This window comes from Trachypithecus francoisi, unplaced genomic scaffold (assembly GCF_009764315.1).
Source record: "Trachypithecus francoisi isolate TF-2019V2 unplaced genomic scaffold, Tfra_2.0 Lachesis_group3, whole genome shotgun sequence".
Lineage (NCBI taxonomy): Eukaryota > Metazoa > Chordata > Mammalia > Primates > Cercopithecidae > Trachypithecus > Trachypithecus francoisi.
Window position 1 is genome coordinate 45,112,090 of NW_022681468.1, and position 18,426 is coordinate 45,130,515.

General features: G+C 36.8%; 1 protein-coding gene across 3 annotated transcripts in view; it reads left to right on the forward strand.

Moving 5' to 3' along the window:
• Positions 1 to 18,426, forward strand: part of LOC117069541 — a 34,563-nt gene that overhangs the window by 3,075 nt on the left and 13,062 nt on the right. The window contains exon 3 of one of the 3 annotated variants that reach the window (XR_004431585.1): positions 9,085 to 9,741. The exons of 1 other annotated variant lie outside the window; for it this stretch is intronic. Coding sequence is in view for 1 of the 2 variants with exons in the window: in XM_033187858.1 (XP_033043749.1) it covers positions 9,085 to 9,297 (213 nt within the window). In the remaining variant the exon portion in view is untranslated. Of the gene's footprint in view, positions 1 to 9,084; positions 9,745 to 18,426 lie in introns of those variants that run through there. One more of the 3 variants, XM_033187858.1, reaches the window with a different exon arrangement.

The following is an 18,426-nucleotide window of genomic DNA, read 5'->3' on the forward strand; positions in this document are numbered from 1 at the left end:
AGAATGCCAAGGTTTATATCTTAATGGGACAAGAAGAAAACTGAAGAAGAAAAGGACTAGAAAATAAAAAGATTGACTTCTTATATGGCTTACTGAAGGTCACTGCATCATAGATCATGATATGCATCAAAGAAGGGCATGTGGTGGGTAGAAATTTTAGAGTGTCTCAGCATGTTCGTGAGATTTGGGTTGGGCAAGTTATGAGTTATGAGAATATTGAAGACAGAAAGTACCCAATAGTTACACTGTTTCATATTGAAATTTCCTTTAATATAGAAACTTTCATATCCCATAAACATTCATAAATAGAACCATCAAATAAACAATATATAATGTAATCATAGCTTTGCCATTGGTTGGTCTCAAGCTTTAAGATACAATATATGTCTTTTAAATTCCAGTACTGAAAAATTTACAGTAATTACTGATGGGGAGTGTATGATAAAGATAGTTTCAAATTTTGGTTATGATAAAGAATTTTTAGTTTTCCTGTATAGCTCTTAAATTTCACTATTATTCCACATCAATAACTTCACAGATGAGACTTCATTTTAGAGGTGTTCCAGTTGATACTATTTTGGAACATTGTAACTACTGGAAACTTATAAAAACACAGGTACACAGAATTATTAGTAGACTGGAAATCAGTAAATTGGAATATTTAAAAAGCGAGACTTTAATTTTTAAAATTATGTTACAATTTGTAAAAATTTTAACTTCACCGAAAGATCAAATTTTAATGGTAACAAAACTGTAAACATCTGTCATACCAGACCCCATTCACTTCAGTATGGATGGCACCAGGTTCAAGAGGCCAAATAGAGACCCAGAGCCAGCAAATGAGATACTGGGTTTGTTGAAGGGAACTTACGTACAGAGCAGTACAGTGGCAGTGGGGTGGACAGGAGAAGTGCCACCATGTGTAGAAAGCATGCAGTTTAGATAGTGCTTGCACTTAACACCCTCCCCCTAGCAACCTCCATCTGGCAACCTTCATTTGACCCAAAACAAAGGACCTCAATCTTCTATAAGGCCCACGTTCCACAGGGTGGGATGGGGCTCAGATGTTCTCATAGATAAGGATGAATCTCTGGGTTGGCCGTGATGGGAAGACCGAACCTACATTGAGGTGTGTCTGCCATACAGGGTCATTCTCAGGATATGTTTATGTTTTGCTGTCTGGTGTGTCTGCCATACACCATCCACAGGCATACTTAACAATTTGATTCTACAAAAATTAAATTACACACATCTGAATTAAGTACAATCATTCTCCTTTATTTTTGCAAACATTATTGATAGTTGATGATGCAGATTTCATAGTCTTTCTCCCAGCATTTTACACTAGATTGGAGCGTCAGTTAACTTACTGACAGTAACCAAGTATATGATGCCTTATTAATTTCTAAAGCTATAACTGAAATTAGCAACCTCAAGTAGATGCCCCTTTCCTGGCATTTGCCTGCCAAGTTCTCCGTTTATAAATGTACTAACCATTTAGAATTTTGTGAATATTATCTTCACTTTCCTTTTGAATGAATATGTAAATGGAAGTGCCATGTGCAAGTTAACTGAGAGAATTTCTACTGAGTAGGAAAGTTATGATTACATAAGAATAGGGGGGGCCGGGCGCGGTGGCTCAAGCCTGTAATCCCAGCACTTTGGGAGGCCGAGGCGGGCGGATCACGAGGTCAGGAGATCGAGACCCTCCTGGCTAACACGGTGAAACCCCGTCTCTACTAAAAAAATTACAAAAAACTAGCCGGGCGCGGTGGTGGGCGCCTGTAGTCCCAGCTACTCGGAGGCTGAGGCGGGAGAATGGCGGGAACCCGGGAGGCGGAGCTTGCAGTGAGCCGAGATCGCGCCACTGCACTCCAGCCTGGGCGACACAGCGAGACTCCGTCTCAAAAAAAAAAAAAAAAAAAAAAAAAAGAATAGGGGGGCACAGTTAGGTGTAATTTGCCTAATGTTGGAGGAAAGCCTGTTGACCCCTCTGCAATCTTTCCAGCCTCATTATACTGTTGAGTGGAAAAGTCCACATTTGTTACAATTACTTCCTGCAGTTTACATTGTGATGCTCTCTTTAGGTTAATATATTTTAAAACACAAAAACTAGAGGTTACTCATATTAAATAATTATCTATGGGAAATGAAACCACATTTAGCAAATACAGTTTATGCATAAAATAACAAAAACCAGTTTTAGTGGGATGGTAGGTTAGAGGTACATTTTTGAAACTTAGCTTGGCTGTGTTTAACAAAATTTAAAATGCAGTTCCCCTTGACACAGAATTTCATTTAAATGTATTGAACCTATTCCTTATTGAAGACTGTTCTGTGTTTTTGCTATTACAGGTGTTTGTACTAGAAAATTTATAATATCAAAAAAGCACAAAACAGTCTTCAATAGGGGACTGGTTAAATAGATTATGTAAAAAGGAGATATATTGGCATGTACATCTATGCAAAGATGTCCAACTTACATTAATTAAAACAATTAAAAATTATGATTTGCATGGTATGATTTTATGTTAAACTGGATGTAAACATGAGCATGTTTTATATATGCATATTTCTGAAGGACACATAAGAAACAACAGACTTTAACCTCAAGAGATTAACTGGGATTTGACCGGAGGGGGAACTTTCACATTTTACTTTATACTCTTGTGTGCTGTTAATACATTTTTAAATAATATATATTATTTTATAATCTTTAAATAATAAAAAAATTAAAAACAAAAGCATTAAATTGGCTGCAATACTCCTACCCTCCAAAAAACTCACCAAGCCGTTAAGTGATTTAGCCACTGTGTAACCAGTATAGAGGTGTAGTGGATTTTTGTTTTTATAATAGTACCTTTATCCAGAATATATTTGGAAAAATTGTTGTTTTTCTGAATAAAGAAATTAAAGTATTGATGCTTTCATAGGAAGAGAAGTGCCATATTATTTTTTAGAGTTGTATTACAGTTGAAAATTACTGTAATTTATTTGGTATATTGGTAAATTTTGAGCTTTGATAGACAGTGGGATACTAGACTACTGTAGTATTAGATTAATAGGTCATCTTTTGAAATCTTTAAAATTAGTTCATTTTATATAGTAAATGAGAACATTTACTGAATTTGTGTATACATTCTGAAGCTTATTTGATTTTTTCAAATGTTGTCTGTAAAATATAAATTTTAGCATATGTGTCAAAATATATTAGTGTATATATACAGATATGTATATCTACAAAAATTTGTACATATGTAAAGTATGTGTTATATATAACATGCAAAATAAAATACACTCTATTTTGTTGAATCAGCAATGACTAAGTATTACTATAGGAAATTTTTAGATGTGGTTTATTTTTAACAGTATAGTTTTGAAGTGTAATCATTTTAATAACATTTATGCTGGTACTTTAAAATATTTTTATTTTACCAGAGCTGTGTTTTAGACTCTTAGTTTAAATTAAAACCAATATATAGAAATAAATATTAGAATAATTATTAATCCCATGGAATTTAAAAAATTCTGTTATTTATGAATTCCAAACCAAATATCTGATTCATGTTTTTATTACATATCAGTTTTACTCCTATAAGACTTTGTAATTGGTAGAAAATTCATACACATTTAAAGAGCAGTATGCACAAAAGAGATGCATATACTTGTAGAGATAGATAACCATGTAGTAAGAAACAATGGATTGTTTTTATTTGTGACTTTTATATAAAACTAGCCTATGGATTATTTTCCCTGTGAATTTTTTTCCCTGATAATTTTTCTCCTGACATCATAATAATGAAAATAATAAAATTTTAGAGGCAAGCTTTAAGAGCATGTATGCCCTGCCTAATACAGCTAATAAAACCAAAAAACTTACCCATATTATATACTGCAAAAATTCAATAACAGTTTTTTTTATTTTGAGTGGTCAAATTCGTGTAGAAGCATACAGCCTGAATTGCACAATTCAGTATCACTGGGCAACTTGTTTCTGTATCATTCATATTCCCAAATGTACTCTGGGCTATAAGAGTGGGCTGTGAAAACCTACAAGTTGTATTTACTCTTATGAAAAGACTTCCTTTTTTTATGTTTGCCTTCTTTCCCCATGTACAAATTCTTTAAAAATATAGTACATCTTAAAAGTACTAACCTGAATATACTGTGGACTATTCTAGAATTTTTATTCCACTTTCTTCTGATGCACAGAATGAATAGTATTTGCTTTATGAGTCAGTAAACAATCTTTAAGAACAAGGAAGGCCTGAAGCCCATTTCCCCTCCTTTTGATTATATCCAAATACCCCATCCACTGATGCCTCCTTCCAAAGACAATGGAGTGATTCCTTCCTTTCAGAAGCAAAAGCAGCCCTACTTGAGAACACTCTGAAATATGTTGTCCTCTTTGCATGATCTCCATTTATTAGACCAGTTATTTTCCTCATTCCTTATCAAAGCATGAACTCAATAACTGATTAAGAAAACAGTGTTCTTAGCGTGAAAGAAAAAGATAATGCTATTCATAAGGTGATGGAAAGCATATTTAACAAGAAATAATGAGATCTGAATTACCATTTGAGCTCTGCAAGAAACTTGATAATTTTCTTTTTGGCAAGTCAGTCTCTAGGTTTCCTTTTCTCCTCAGTGATATTAAGGATCAGTCTGTCTAAATTTTCATATAACTGTATATTTCTACTTCTATATTATTTTTCTGTTAGTTTTATCATGCTATTGGTGGAAATAAAGATAGTCTATACAATTTTATTTTTTATGCAAATACATTTTTAAAAGTGCATAAATTTTTAAAATAACATACTTAAACATAAGAGTGAGCTTTATGCTAAGCAGACCTAAACAAAACATGATTATCATTAGAAAACTAACTCTCTTTACTTCAGTATTGACCGCTTTTCTTGGGACAGTGATTTCTGTGAATATTAGCATCAGGTAATGTGTCACCTTAATCAGTATTCATTAAGTACCAACAGTTTACCTTCTGAGGGCTCTTTCTTTAAGGTCAGTTAAGTAAAAATGTTAAAAGCCAGTTATTATGAGGATTTCTGCCATGTAATAGTCAAATTATTTTATACTTTGCCTCTTTTTGATTAAAAGGTAGTAGTCAAAGATGTTGAAGCCCTCAAAGGTGATTTTGAACATGAAGTGCTGGAGCTACCCAGGCAGCAATCAGAAACAATTAGGAAAAATGTACCAAATGCTTCATTCTTTCTCTAGGCTGCATGGCAAATTACATTTAATATTTCAGGCTTGTTGCATTTTAAAATAAGGCCTCCAACTAAGCAATTTTCAAGACAACTCCAATCAAAAGATATTTCTTAAAATTTTCTTACTGCTATAGAAATGAAAAGAGTGATTGTCTATGTTGATTAGCCTTGAAGATTGCTTTGGGAAAAATTTGATAATTCTAGTACCATTACCATTATAATTTACAATCTGTAAAGAATTGAATACTACATTGACTACCAGGATAGTTTAAGGCTTCCTTTTTATCTCCTAATTTTATTCTACTACCTTAACATAAAGAAATCCTTGTAATATGTATTTAATGCATATATAATATATTTTTATCATGATTCTTGAAAATTATTCTCAATTAGATCAAATAAATATCCGCCATAGAGCATAATAAATATGCCTGAAATATTTGTTGATGCCTACTATGTGCCAAATTTTGTGCTAATCAATTTGGCAGATAGAGATGAAAAAGAAAGATTTAACTTCAAAGAGCTTTCAGCTTAATGGGCAGGAAATTCACAATAAAAAGAAATGAACAAAATAAGAAAAATTTTTGCATTTCAGTTATGATGAGCTGAGTATGGCTGATACAATTTCATTTTCTTATACCAAATGCTAAATAGAGGTTACAGTTACCTGATATGGCAAAACCTGGCAAGTTAGGAAAGTGCTCCCATAATAATGCTTTTATGCTTAGAAAAATTATAATGGAATGAAATTACATTACACTTGGCAATGTATAGAAAAATGTTTAAATACCAAGAAAGACCTTTATTCTGGCAAGGAGATTCATTTCTTATGGACTTTCTGATTCAAAGACCAAGTTTTTAATTATTTTAAACAGTTTTAAAATAGCTAAAACGTACCAGCTGTCTTAAACTAGAAAACAAAATAAGATTCAGTGATAGTGAGGATTCAGTAACATGGCATTCTCATTTATTCACTCATGAACTCAATTAGCGAACATTTATTGTGTGTTTACTAGGTGATAGACAATTTGTTAGAGGACTAGTGATAAAAGAGTACCAGTACCTCTTGTTATGGGCCCCACTGGTGAGAGTGCTGAAGTAATACACATCTATATGATCACTTTGAAAATAAATGTATTCATATTTATCAGCAACTCTAAAAATGTGCATACTTTTAACTGATTAATACTTTTCTGTGCAAAGGATTCAAAAGAAAAGATTAATGTACATATGTATTTATTGCATATTTCTAATATTAGAAAATTGGAAGCAACTTGAATGTTCTATAGTTCAGTGATTAAGAAAATTATAGTATTTCCCCTTGGTTGACTATAACATAAACATTAGGATGATAATTATAATGGCTTTGTAATGCCATGGAAAATGCTAAGATACATAATATGAAGAAAATCAAAATTTTATAAACTATTAAAATTCTATGAAAATATACCAATGACAAAACTTGGAATTTTACAAAATGATAGTTGTATTTGCATGGCGGTGTTCCAGATGATCATCTCGTTGAAATATCATGTACTATTTAACAATGGTTAATAAAATATTTTAATGTATAAAAGTCCTGAATGGCATACAACCTTTATGCATTGCTGATGAGAATGTAAAGTGGTGTAGCTGCTGTGGAAAACAATATGATAGCTTCTCAAAAAGTTAAACATAAAATTACCATATGATCCAGCAGTTCCACTTCTAAGATACCCAAAAGAATTAAAAGCAGGAACTCTAATAGATACTCATATACCCATGTTCATAGCAGCATTATTCACAATAGCCAAGAGGCAGAAGTAAACCAAGTATTCATTAACAGGTGAATGGATATGCAAAATATATATACATACAATGGAATATTATGTAGCCTTAAGAAGGAAGGAAGTTCTGACATGTGTTGCAACATGGATGATAAACATGTTTTTTTTTTTTTTTTGAGACAGGGTCTTGCTCTGTTGCCCAGGCTGGAGTGCAGTGGTGGGATGTGGATGCTCACTGCAGCCTTGACCTCCTGGGCTCAAGCAGTCCTCCCACCACAGCTTTCCAAAGTCCTGGTATTATAGGCATGAGCCACTGTGCTCAGCCCTGGATGAACCTTGACAACATTATTCTAAGTGAAATAAGGTATTCACAAAATTATTGTACAAATATTGTATGATTACACTTATATGATGTATCTAGAGTAGTCAAATACATAAAGACGGAAATTAAAATGGTGGTTTCCAGGGACTTGGGGGAGGAAGGATGGGGAGTTATTGTTTGATGGATACAGATCTCAGTTTTGCAAGATAAAAAGAGGCCTGGAGATGGGTAATAGTGATGGTTGCATATCAGTGTGAATGTACTAAATGCCACTAAACCGTACACTTAAAAATAGTTAAGATGGTAAATTTTATGTGTATTTTACTACAATTTGAAAAATAAAGGTTAAAATGGTAGATTTTATGTTTAGTGTATTTTGCTATGATAAAAAAATTTTTAAAAGTAGTTCAGAAGCTGTGGATGGATTTCTATATATGTATCAGAAGTTGAAAAGGGGACAGTTTATAGAGTAAGAGTATAATAATAGTACAATGAAAAAAAAAGAAATGCATAAGGCAGTTTCAAAAAGAATTCCAAAGATAAATATCACCAAATTATATTCTGTGTTAATTAAACTGAAATGCGTGATTTGAAATGTTTTGCGCAAGTATTTCTCCTGCCTTTTTTTGTCTAAGCTCATGACTATAGATGGTAGCAGAAAATGTGTTGTTAGACTGAAATGAACTTTGAATGTTGTCACAATTTTAGAGGTGAAAGAGATACTTGCTGTATTAGAGTTCTCTAGAGGGCCAGGACTAATAGGATAGATGTATATATAAAGCGGAGTTTATTAAGGAGCACTGACTCACAAGATCACAAGGTGAAATCCCACAATAGGCCATCTGCAAGATGAGGGGCAAGGAAGCCAGTTCAAGTCCCAAAACCTCAAAAGTAGGGAAGCCGACAGTGCAGTCTTCAGTCTGTGGCTGAAGGTGTAAGTCTAAGAGTCCAAAAGCTGAAGAAGCTGGAGTCCAATGTTTGAGGGCAGGAAGCATCCAGCACAGGAGAGAGACAAAGGCAGAAAGACTCCACCAGTCTGGCCACGCTGGCAGCTTATTAGATGGTGGCCACCCAGATTGAGGGTGAGTATACCTCTCCCAGTCCACTGATTCAAATGTTAGTCTCCTTTGGCAACACCCTCCTGGACGCACCCAAGAACAATACTTTGCATCCTTCAATCCAATTAAGTTGACAGTATTCACCACCACACTTGCTTTAGAGGTAAGACACCACAGGTTCAGATAAATTAAGATTATATGGATACGTAGTGAGAGATCTGTCCTAGAATGGATCCTTTGACTTTTATTACAGTATTATTTAGGCTTTGTATTAAGCAGGCTAGATTCTAATCTTTTAAAAAATAATGAAACATTCAATTATTTCTTTATTAGGAAATTCCTATATTTTTTAATTTAAAAAATTTATTTCAATAGTTTTGGGGGTAAAGGTAGTTTTGTTACATGGATAAGTTCTTTAGTGGTAAAGGAAATTCTTAAACATGAATTTCCTGTAGTATAGTTTACAGCTATGTCTTTTACTCATGCTTTTGATGTTTTTTATATTCTCAAGGAATTGTTGACTTCACAGCTCTCTTCTCAAAGCATTGTTCCTTTGATTCTAAGAGAGGTTGCATTGTCTTAGCTTTTAAAAATAATCTACATTATGAATTGTTGTTCAGATATCTTTCCTATCCCACTCTTATCTTGAACTATATTTCTTCAAATATTTGTAATTGTGGGACTCAAATGATACTGACCTTATTATCTCCTAGATCTTATGCATTGCACAAAGTGAGAATACTTGGTTGCAAGTGACCAAAATTCAACTCCTCCAAAAAGGATTTATCGGTTCATGTAATTGTGAAGTGCAAGAGTGCATCTTAAGGCAAGAGTGCATCTGGAGACTCAGATACTGCTGTCAAGACTGTCTCTCCAACTCTTTATTTGCATTGCTTTATTCTTCTAGAGTCTCTCCTAGTGGCTGACAAATGGCTGCCAGACAAACTCAAATCTCCGAGTTAAGCAATCGCAATGGAGGAAATAAACCAAATAACTCTCTACCGATGTCCATATCTCAATTTCAGGTTCTGTGTGCATGCTCCCATGATTAGCAGCCCCAGCACTAATGCATAGAGGAGATATTTCCCAAAGGATTCTGAAGAAAGGGGGGTGGGAACATTAGGCAGAAAAGAACAATTCCCATAGTGTATTGTACCAATGTTTCCCCACTTCATAGTGAAGCAACTTTTTAAAACATTCTGGATACATTACAAATCAATGTATCTGTCCATTTAAAATCATTTAATGCACTACATGTTTGTCTCTTTTTGGCTGTGCAACATTTGAATCCCTGTCCTTTCTGGAATTTGCCACTGTGAGAGCCTTAGTGGGAAGGCAGGCCACATCCCCCATCACAGATGTTAAATAATACATATGCTTTTATTTATTTTTTTGCTGTGAATGTATTATTATTGTTATATTTTTTATTATACTTTAGTTCTGGTGCAGGTTTCTTATATAGGTATCCATGTGCCATGGTGGTTTGTTGCACCCATCAACCCATCATCTACATTAGATATTTCTCCTAATGCTATCCCTCCCCTTGCCCCCCACCCCACAACAGGCCCCAGTGTGTGATACTTCCCTCCCTGTGTCCATGTGTTCTTATTATTCAGCGCCAACTTATGAGTGAGAAAATATAGTGTTTGGTTTTCTGTTCCTGTGTAAGTTTGCTGAAAAGGATGGTTTCCAGTTTCATCCATGTCTTTGCAAAGGACATGAACACATCCTTTTTTAAGACTGCATAGTATTCCATGGTATACATGTGCCACATTTTCTTTATCAAGTCTGTCAGTGATGGACATTTGGGTTGGTTCCAAGTCTTTGCTATTGTGAACAGTGCTGCAGTAAACATACATGTGCACGTGTCTTTATAACAGAATGATTTATAATCCTTTGGGAATATACCCAGTAATGGGATTGCTGAGTCAAATGGTATTTCTGGTTCTAGATCCTTGAAGAATCACCACACTGTCTTCCACAATGGTTTTTTTTTTTTTTTTTTTTTTTTTTTTTTTGAGACAGAGTCTCGCTCTGTCGCCTGGGCTGGAGTGCAGTGACCGGATCTCAGCTCACTGCAAGCTCCGCCTCCCGGGTTTACGCCATTCTCCTGTCTCAGCCTCCCCAGTAGCTGGGACTACAGGCGCCCGCCACCTCGCCCGGCTAGTTTTTTGTATTTTTTAGTAGAGACGGGGTTTCACCGTGTTAGCCAGGATGGTCTCGATCTCCTGACCTCGTGATCCGCCCGTCTCAGCCTCCCAAAGTGCTGGGATTACAGGCTTGAGCCACCGCGCCCGGCCCACAATGGTTTAACTAATTTACTCTCCCACCAAAAGTGTAAAAGCATTCTTATTTCTCCACATCCTCTCGAGCATCTGTTGTTTCCTGACTTTTTAATGATCACCATTCTAACTGGCGTGAGATGGTATCTCATTGTGGTTTTGATTTGCATTTCTCTAATGACCAGTGATGATGAACTTTTTTTCATGTTTGTTTGGCCGCATAAATGTCTTCTTTTGGGAAGTGTCTGTTCATATCCTTCACCCACTTTCTGATGGGGTTTTTTTTTTCTTGTAAATTTTTGTAAGTTCCTTGTAGATTCTGGATATTAGCCCTTTGTCAGATGGATAGATTGCAAACATTTTATCCCATTCTGTAGGTTCCCTGTTTACGCTGATGATAGTTTCTCTTGCTATGCAGAAACTCTTTAGTTTAATTAGATCCCATTAGTCAATTTTGGCTTTTGTTGCCATTGCTTTTGGTTTTTAAGTCATGAAGTCTTTGCTCATGCCTATGTCTTGAATGGTATTGCCTAGGTTTTCTTCTAGGGTTTTTATGGTTTTAGGTCTTATGTTTAAATCTTTAATCCATCTTGAGTTAATTTTTGTATAAGGTGTAAGGAAGGGGTCCAGTTTTAGTTTTCTGCATATGGCTAGCCAGTTTTCCCAACACTGTTTATTAGATAGGGAGGGAATTATTTCCCCCATTGCTTTTGTCTGGTTTGTCAAAGATCACATGGTTGTAGATGTGTGATGTTATTTCTGAGGCCTCTGTTCTGTTCCATTGGTCTATATATCTGTTTTGGTACCAGTACCTCGCTATTTTGGTTACTGTAGCCTTGTAGCATAGTTTGAAGTCAGGTAGCATGATGCCTCCAGCTTTGTTCTTTTGTCTTAGGATTGTCTTGGTTATACAGGCTCTTTTTTGGTTCCATATTAAGTTTAAAGTAGATTTTATAATTCTTTGAAGAAAGTCAGTGGTGTCTTGACAGGGATAGCATTGAATCTACAAATTACTTTGGGCAGTATGGCCACTTTCATGATAATGATTCTTCCTATCCATGAACATGGAATGTTTTTCCATTTGTTTGTGTCCTCTCTTATTTCCTTGAGCAGTGGTTTGTACTTCTACCTGAAGAGGTTCTTCATATCCCTTGTAAGTTGTATTCCTAGGTATTTTATTCTCTTTGTAGCAATTGTGAATGGGAGTTCACTCATGATTTGGCTCCCTGTTTGTCTATTACTGGTGTATAGGAATGCTTGTGATTTTTGCACATTGATTTTGTATCCTGAGACTTTGCTGAAGTTGTTTATCAGCTTAAGGAGATTTTGGGCTGAGACAATGGGGTTTTCTAAATATGCAATCATGTTATCTGCAACCAGAGATAATTTTACTTCCTCTGTTTCTATTTGAATATCCTTTATTTCTTTCTCCTGTCAGATTGTCCTGGCCAGAACTTCCAATACTATGTTGAATAGAAGTGGTGAGAGATGGCATCCTTGTCTTGTGCCAGTTTTCAAAGGGAACACTTCCAGCTTTTGCCCATTCAGTATGATACTGGCTTTGGGTTTGTCATAAATAACTCTTATTATTTTGAGATATGTTCGTTCCATCAATACCTAGTTTATTGAGAGCTTTTAGCATGAAGGGCTGTTGAATTTTATCGAAGGCCTTTTCTGCACCTATTGAGATATTCCTGTGGTTTTTGTCATTGTTCTGTTTTGTGATGGATTATGTTTTTTGATTTGCATATCTTGAACCAGCCTTGCATCCCAGTGATGAAGCTGACTTGAACATGGTGGATAAGGTTTTTGATGTGCTGCTGGATTCGGATTGCCAGTATTTTATTGAGGATTTTTGCATCAATGTTCATAGGGATATTGGTGTGAAATTTTCTTTTTTTGTTGTGTCTCTGCCGGGTTTTGGTATCAAGATGATGCTGGTCTCATAAAATGAGTTAGGGAGCAGTCCTTCTTTTTCTGTTGTTTGGAATAGTTTCAGAAGGAATGGTACGAGTTCCTCTTTGTACTTCTGGTAGAATTTGGCAGTGAATCTGTCTTGTCCTGGGCTTTTTTTGGTTGGTAGGCTATTACTGCCTCAATTTCCGAACTTATTGGTCTATTCAGGGATTCAACTTCTTCCTGGTTTAGTCTTGGGAGGGTGTATGTGTCCACGAATTTATCCTAGATTTTCTAGTTTATTTACATAGAAGCATTTATAGTTTTCTCTGATGGTAGTTTGTATTTCTGTGGGATCAGTGTTGATATCCCCTTTATCATTTTTTATTGTGTCTATTTGATTCTTCTCTCTTTTCTTTATTAGTCTGGTTAGTGGTCTATTTTGTTGATCTTTTCAAGAAACCAGCTCCTGGATTCATTGATTTTTGAAGGGTTTTTCATGTCTCTATCTCCTTCAGTTCTGATCTTAGTTATTTCTTGTCTTCTGCTAACTTGAATTTGTTTGCTTTTGCTTCTCTAGTTCTTTTAATTGTCCTGTTAGAGTATCAATTTTAGATCTTTCCTGCTTTCTCTTGTGCACATTTAGTGCTATAAATTTCCCTCTAAACACTGCTTTAGCTGTGTCGCTGAGATTCTGGTACCTTGTGTCTTTGTCCTCATGGATTTCGAGGAACTTATTTATTTCTGCCTTAATTTCGTTATTTACCTAGTAGTATTCAGGAACAGGTTGTATAGTTTCCATGTTGTTGTGCAGTTTTGAATGAGTTTCTTAATCCTGAGTTCTAGTTTGGTTACACTGTGGTCTGAGAGACTGTTATGATTTCTGTTCTTTTGCATTTGCTGAGGACTGCTTTATTTCCATTTATGTGGTCAATTTTAGAATGAGTACGATGTGGTTCTGAGAAGACTGTACATTCTGTTGATTTGAGGTGGACAGTTCTGTAGATGTCTGTTAGGTCTGCTTGGTCCACAGCTGAGTTCAAGTCCTAAATATCCTTCTTAGTTTTCTGTCTCATTGATCTGTCTAATATTTACAGTAGGGTGTTACAGTCTCCCACTATTATTGTGTGGGAGTCTAAGTCTCTTTTTAGGTTCCTTAGAACAACTTGCTTTATGAATCTGGGTGCTCCTGTATTGGGTGCATATATATTTAGGATAGATAGCTCTTCTTGTTGCATTGATCCCTTTAACATTGTGTAATGTGATTCTTTGTCTTTTTTGATCTTTGTTGGTTTAAAGACTTTTATCAGATACTAGGATTGCAACCCCTGCTTTTTTTTGCTTTCCATTTGCTTGGTAAATATTCCTCCATCCCTTTATTTTGAGCCTATACGTGTCTCTGTCTGTAAGATGGGTCTCCTGAATATAGCACACCAGTGGGTCTTGACTCTTTATCCAGTTTTCCAGTCTGTGTCTATTAATTGGGGCACTTAGCCCATTTACATTTAAGGTTAGTATTTTTATGTATGAATTTGATTCTGTCATTATGATGCTAGCTTGTTATTTTGCCCACTAGTTGATGCAGTCCCTTCATAGTGTCAGTAATCTTTACAATTTGGTATGTTTTTGCAGTGGCTGGTACACGTTTTTTCCTTTCCGTATTTAGTGCTTCCTTCAGGACCTCTTATAAGGCAGGCTTGGTGTTTACAAAATCTCTCAGCATTGAGGCTTGAGTAGGTAAACAAAGCGGCCAGGAAGCTTGAACTGGGTGGAGCCCACCGCAGCTCAAGGAGGCCTGCCTGCCTCTGTAGGTTCCACCTCTGGTAGTAGGGCATAGCTGAACAAAAGGCAGCAGAAACTTCTGCAGACGTCAACATCCCTGTTTGACAGCTTTGAAGAGAGTAGTGGTTCTCCCAGCACCGAGTTTGAGATCTGAAAATGGACAGACTGCCGCCTCAAGTGAGTCCCTGACTCCCTAGTAGCAAGGCTGGATCAATGTATGCAAATCAATAAACGTAATCCATCATGTAAACAGAACCAAAAAGAAAAACCACATGATTATCTCAATAGATTCAGAAAAGGCCTTTGACAAAATTCAACAGCCCTTCATGCTAAAAACTCACAATAAATTAGGTATTGATGGGACATATCTCAAAATAATAAGAGCTATTTATGACAAACCCACAGCTAATACCATACTGAATGGGCAAAAACTGGAAGCGTTCCCTTTGAAAACTGGCACAAGACAGCGATGCCCTCTCTCACCACTCCTATTCAACATAGTGTTGGAAGTGCTGGCCAGGGCAATCAGGCAGAAGAAAGAAATAAAGGGTATTCAGTTAGGAAAAGAAGAAGTCAAATTGTCCCTGTTTGCAGATGACATGATTGTATATTTAGAAAACCCCATCGTCTCAGCCAAAAATCTCCTTAAGCTGATAAACAACTTCAGCAAAGTCTCAGGATAGTAAAAATCACAAGCATTTCTATACACCAATAACAGACAATGAGGGAGCCAAATCATGAGTGAACTCCCCTTCAAAATTGCTTCAAAGAGAATAAAATACCTAGGAATCCAACTTACAAGGGATGTGAAGGACCTCTTCAAGGAGAACTACAAACCACTACTCAACGAAATAAAAGAGGACACAAACAAATGGAAGAACATTCCATGCTCATGAATAAGAAGAATCAATATTGTGAAAATGGCCATACTGCCCAAGGTAATTTATAGATTTAATGCCATCCCCATCAAGCTACCAATGACTTTCTTCACAGAATTGGAAAAAACTACTTTGAAGTTCCAATGGAACCAAAAAAGAGCCCGCATTGCCGAGACAATCATAAGCCAAAAGAACAAAGCTGAAATCATCATGCTACCTGACTTCAAACTATACTACAAGGCTACAGTAACCAAAACAGCATGGCACTGGTACCAAAACAGAGGTACAGACAAATGGAACAGAACAGAGCCCTCAGAAATAATACCACACATCTACACCATCTGATCTTTGACAAACCTAAGAAAAACAAGAAATGGGGAAAGGATTCCCTATTTAACAAATGGTGCTGGGAAAACTGGCTAGCCATATGTAGAAAGCTGAAACTGGATCCCTTCCTTACACCTTATACAAAAATTAATTCAAGATGGATTAAAGACTTAAATGTTAGACCTAAAACCATAAAAACCCTGGAAGAAAACCTAGACAATACCATTCAGGCCATAGGCATGGGCAAGGACTTCATGTCTAAAACACCAAAAGCAATGGCAACAAAAGCCAAAATTGACAAATGGGATCTAATTAAACTAAAGAGCTTCTGCACAGCAAAAGAAACTACCATCAGAGTGAACAGACAACCTACTGAATGGGAGAAAAGTGTTTCAATCTACCCATCTGACAGGGCTAATATCCAGAATCTACAAAGAAACTTACAAGAAAAAAATCAAACAATCCCATCAAAAAGTGGGTGAAGGATATGAACAGACACTTCTCAAAAGAAGGCACTTATGCAGCCAACAGACACATAAAAAAATGCTCATCATTACCGGCCATCAGAGAAATGCAAATCAAAATCACAAGGCGATACCATCTCACACCAGTTAGAATGTCGGTCATTAAAAAATCAGGAAGCAACAGGTGCTGGAGAGGATGTGGAGAAATAGGAACACTTTTACACTGTTGGTGGGACTGTAAATTAGTTCAACCATTATGGAAGACGGTGTGGCAATTCCTCAAGGATCTAGAACTAGAAATATCATTTGACCCAGTTATCCCATTACTGGGTATATTCCCAAAGGATTATAAATCATGCTGCTATAAAGACACATGCACACGTATGTTTATTGCAGCACTATTCACAATAGCAAAGACTTGGAACCAACCCAAATGTCCATCAGTGATAGACCGAATGAAGAAAATGTGGCACGTATACACCATGGAATACTATGCAGCCATAAAAAAGGATGAGTTTATGTCCTTTGTAGGGACGTGGATGAAACTGGAAACCATTCTGAGCAAACTATTGCAAGGACAGAAAACCAAACACCACATGTTCGCACTCATAGGTGGGAATTGAACAATGAGAACACCTGGACACAGGATGGGAAATATCACACACCAGGGCCTGTTGTGGGGTGGGGACAGGAGGGAGGGATAGCATTAGGAGATAAACTTACTATAAATGGCGAGTTAATGGGTGCAGCCCACGAACATGGCAGATGTATACATATGTAACAAACCTGCACATTGTGCACATGTACCCTAGAACTTAAAGTATAATAATAAAAAGTAAAAGTTTTTTTGAAGAAATCTCTCAGGATTTGCTTGTCTGTAAAGGTTTTTATTTCTTCTCCGCTTATGAAACTTAGTTTGACTGAATCTGAAATTCTGAGTTGAAAATTCTTTTCTTTAAGAATGTTGAATATTGCCCCCGCCCCCCCCCCGCCCCTTTCTTCTGGCTTGTAAGATTTCTGTAGAGAGACCTGCTGTTAGTCTGATGGGCTTCCCTTTGTGCTGGCTGCCCTTAACATTTTTTCATTTCAATCATGGTGAATCTGACGATTATGTGTTTTGGGGCTGCTTTTCTTTGTGGTGTCCTCTGTATTTCCTGAATTTGAATGTTGACCTGTCTTGCTAGGTTGGGGAAGTTCTCCTGAACAATATCCTGAAGGGCGTTTTCTAACTTGGTTCCATTCTCCCCATCACTTTCATGTATACCAGTCAAATGTAGGTTTGGTCTTTTCACATAGTCCCATATTTCTTGGAGGCTTTGTTCATTCCTTTTTATTATTTTCCCTCTAATCTTGTCTTCATGCTTTATTTCATTAAGTTGATATTCGATCTCTGATATCCTTTCTTCCGCTTGAACAATTTGGCTATTGATACTTGCGTATGCTTCACAAAGTTCTTGTGCTGTGTTTTTCAGCTCCATCAGGTCATTTATGTTCTTCTCTAAACGGTTATTTAGTTAGCAATTCCTCTAACCTTTTTTCAGGGTTTTTTGCTTCCCTGCATTGGGTTAGTATATACTCCTTTAGCTCAGATGAGTTTGTTATTACCCACCTTCTGAAGCCTACTTCTGTCAATTCGTCAAACTCATTTTCTGTCCAGTTTTGTTCCCTTGCTGGCAAGGAGTTGTGATCCTTTGGAGAAGTGTTCTGGTTTTGGGAATTTTCAGCCTTTTTTTGCTGTTTTTCCCTCATCTTCGTGGATTTATCTACCTTTGGTTTTTATCTACCTTTGGTCTTTGATGTTGGTAACCTTCAGAGGGAGTTTCTCTTTGTTGATGATGATGCTATTCCTGTTTGTTTGTTAGTTTTCCTTCTAACAGTCACACCCCTCTGCTGCAGGTCTGCTGGAGTTTGCTGGAGGTCCCCTACAGACCCTGTTTGCCTGGGTATCACCAGTGGAGGCTGCAGAACAGCAAAGATTGCTGCCTGTTCCTTTCTTTGGAGGCTTCATCCCAGAGGGGCACCTGCCAGATGCCAGCCAGAGCTCTCCTGTGTGGGGTGTCTGTCTACCCCTGCTGGGAAGTGTCTCCCAGTCAGGAAGCACAGGGGTCAGGGACCCACTTGAGGAAGCAGTCTGTCCCCTTAGCAGAACTTGAGCACCGTCCTGGGAGATCTGCTGCTCTCTTCAGAGCCAGCAGGCAGTAATGTTTAAGTCTGCTGAAGCTGTGCCCAGTGTTGCCCCTTCCCCCAGGTACTCTGTCCCAGGGAGATGGGAGTTTTATCTATAAGCCTCTGAGTGGGGCTGCTGCCTCTCTTTCAGAGATTCCCTGTCCAGAGAGGAGACAGTCTGGCTCCAGCAGCTTTGCCGAGCTGTGGTGGACTCTGCCCAGTTCGAACTTCTGGCAGCGTTGTTTACACTGTGAGGGAAA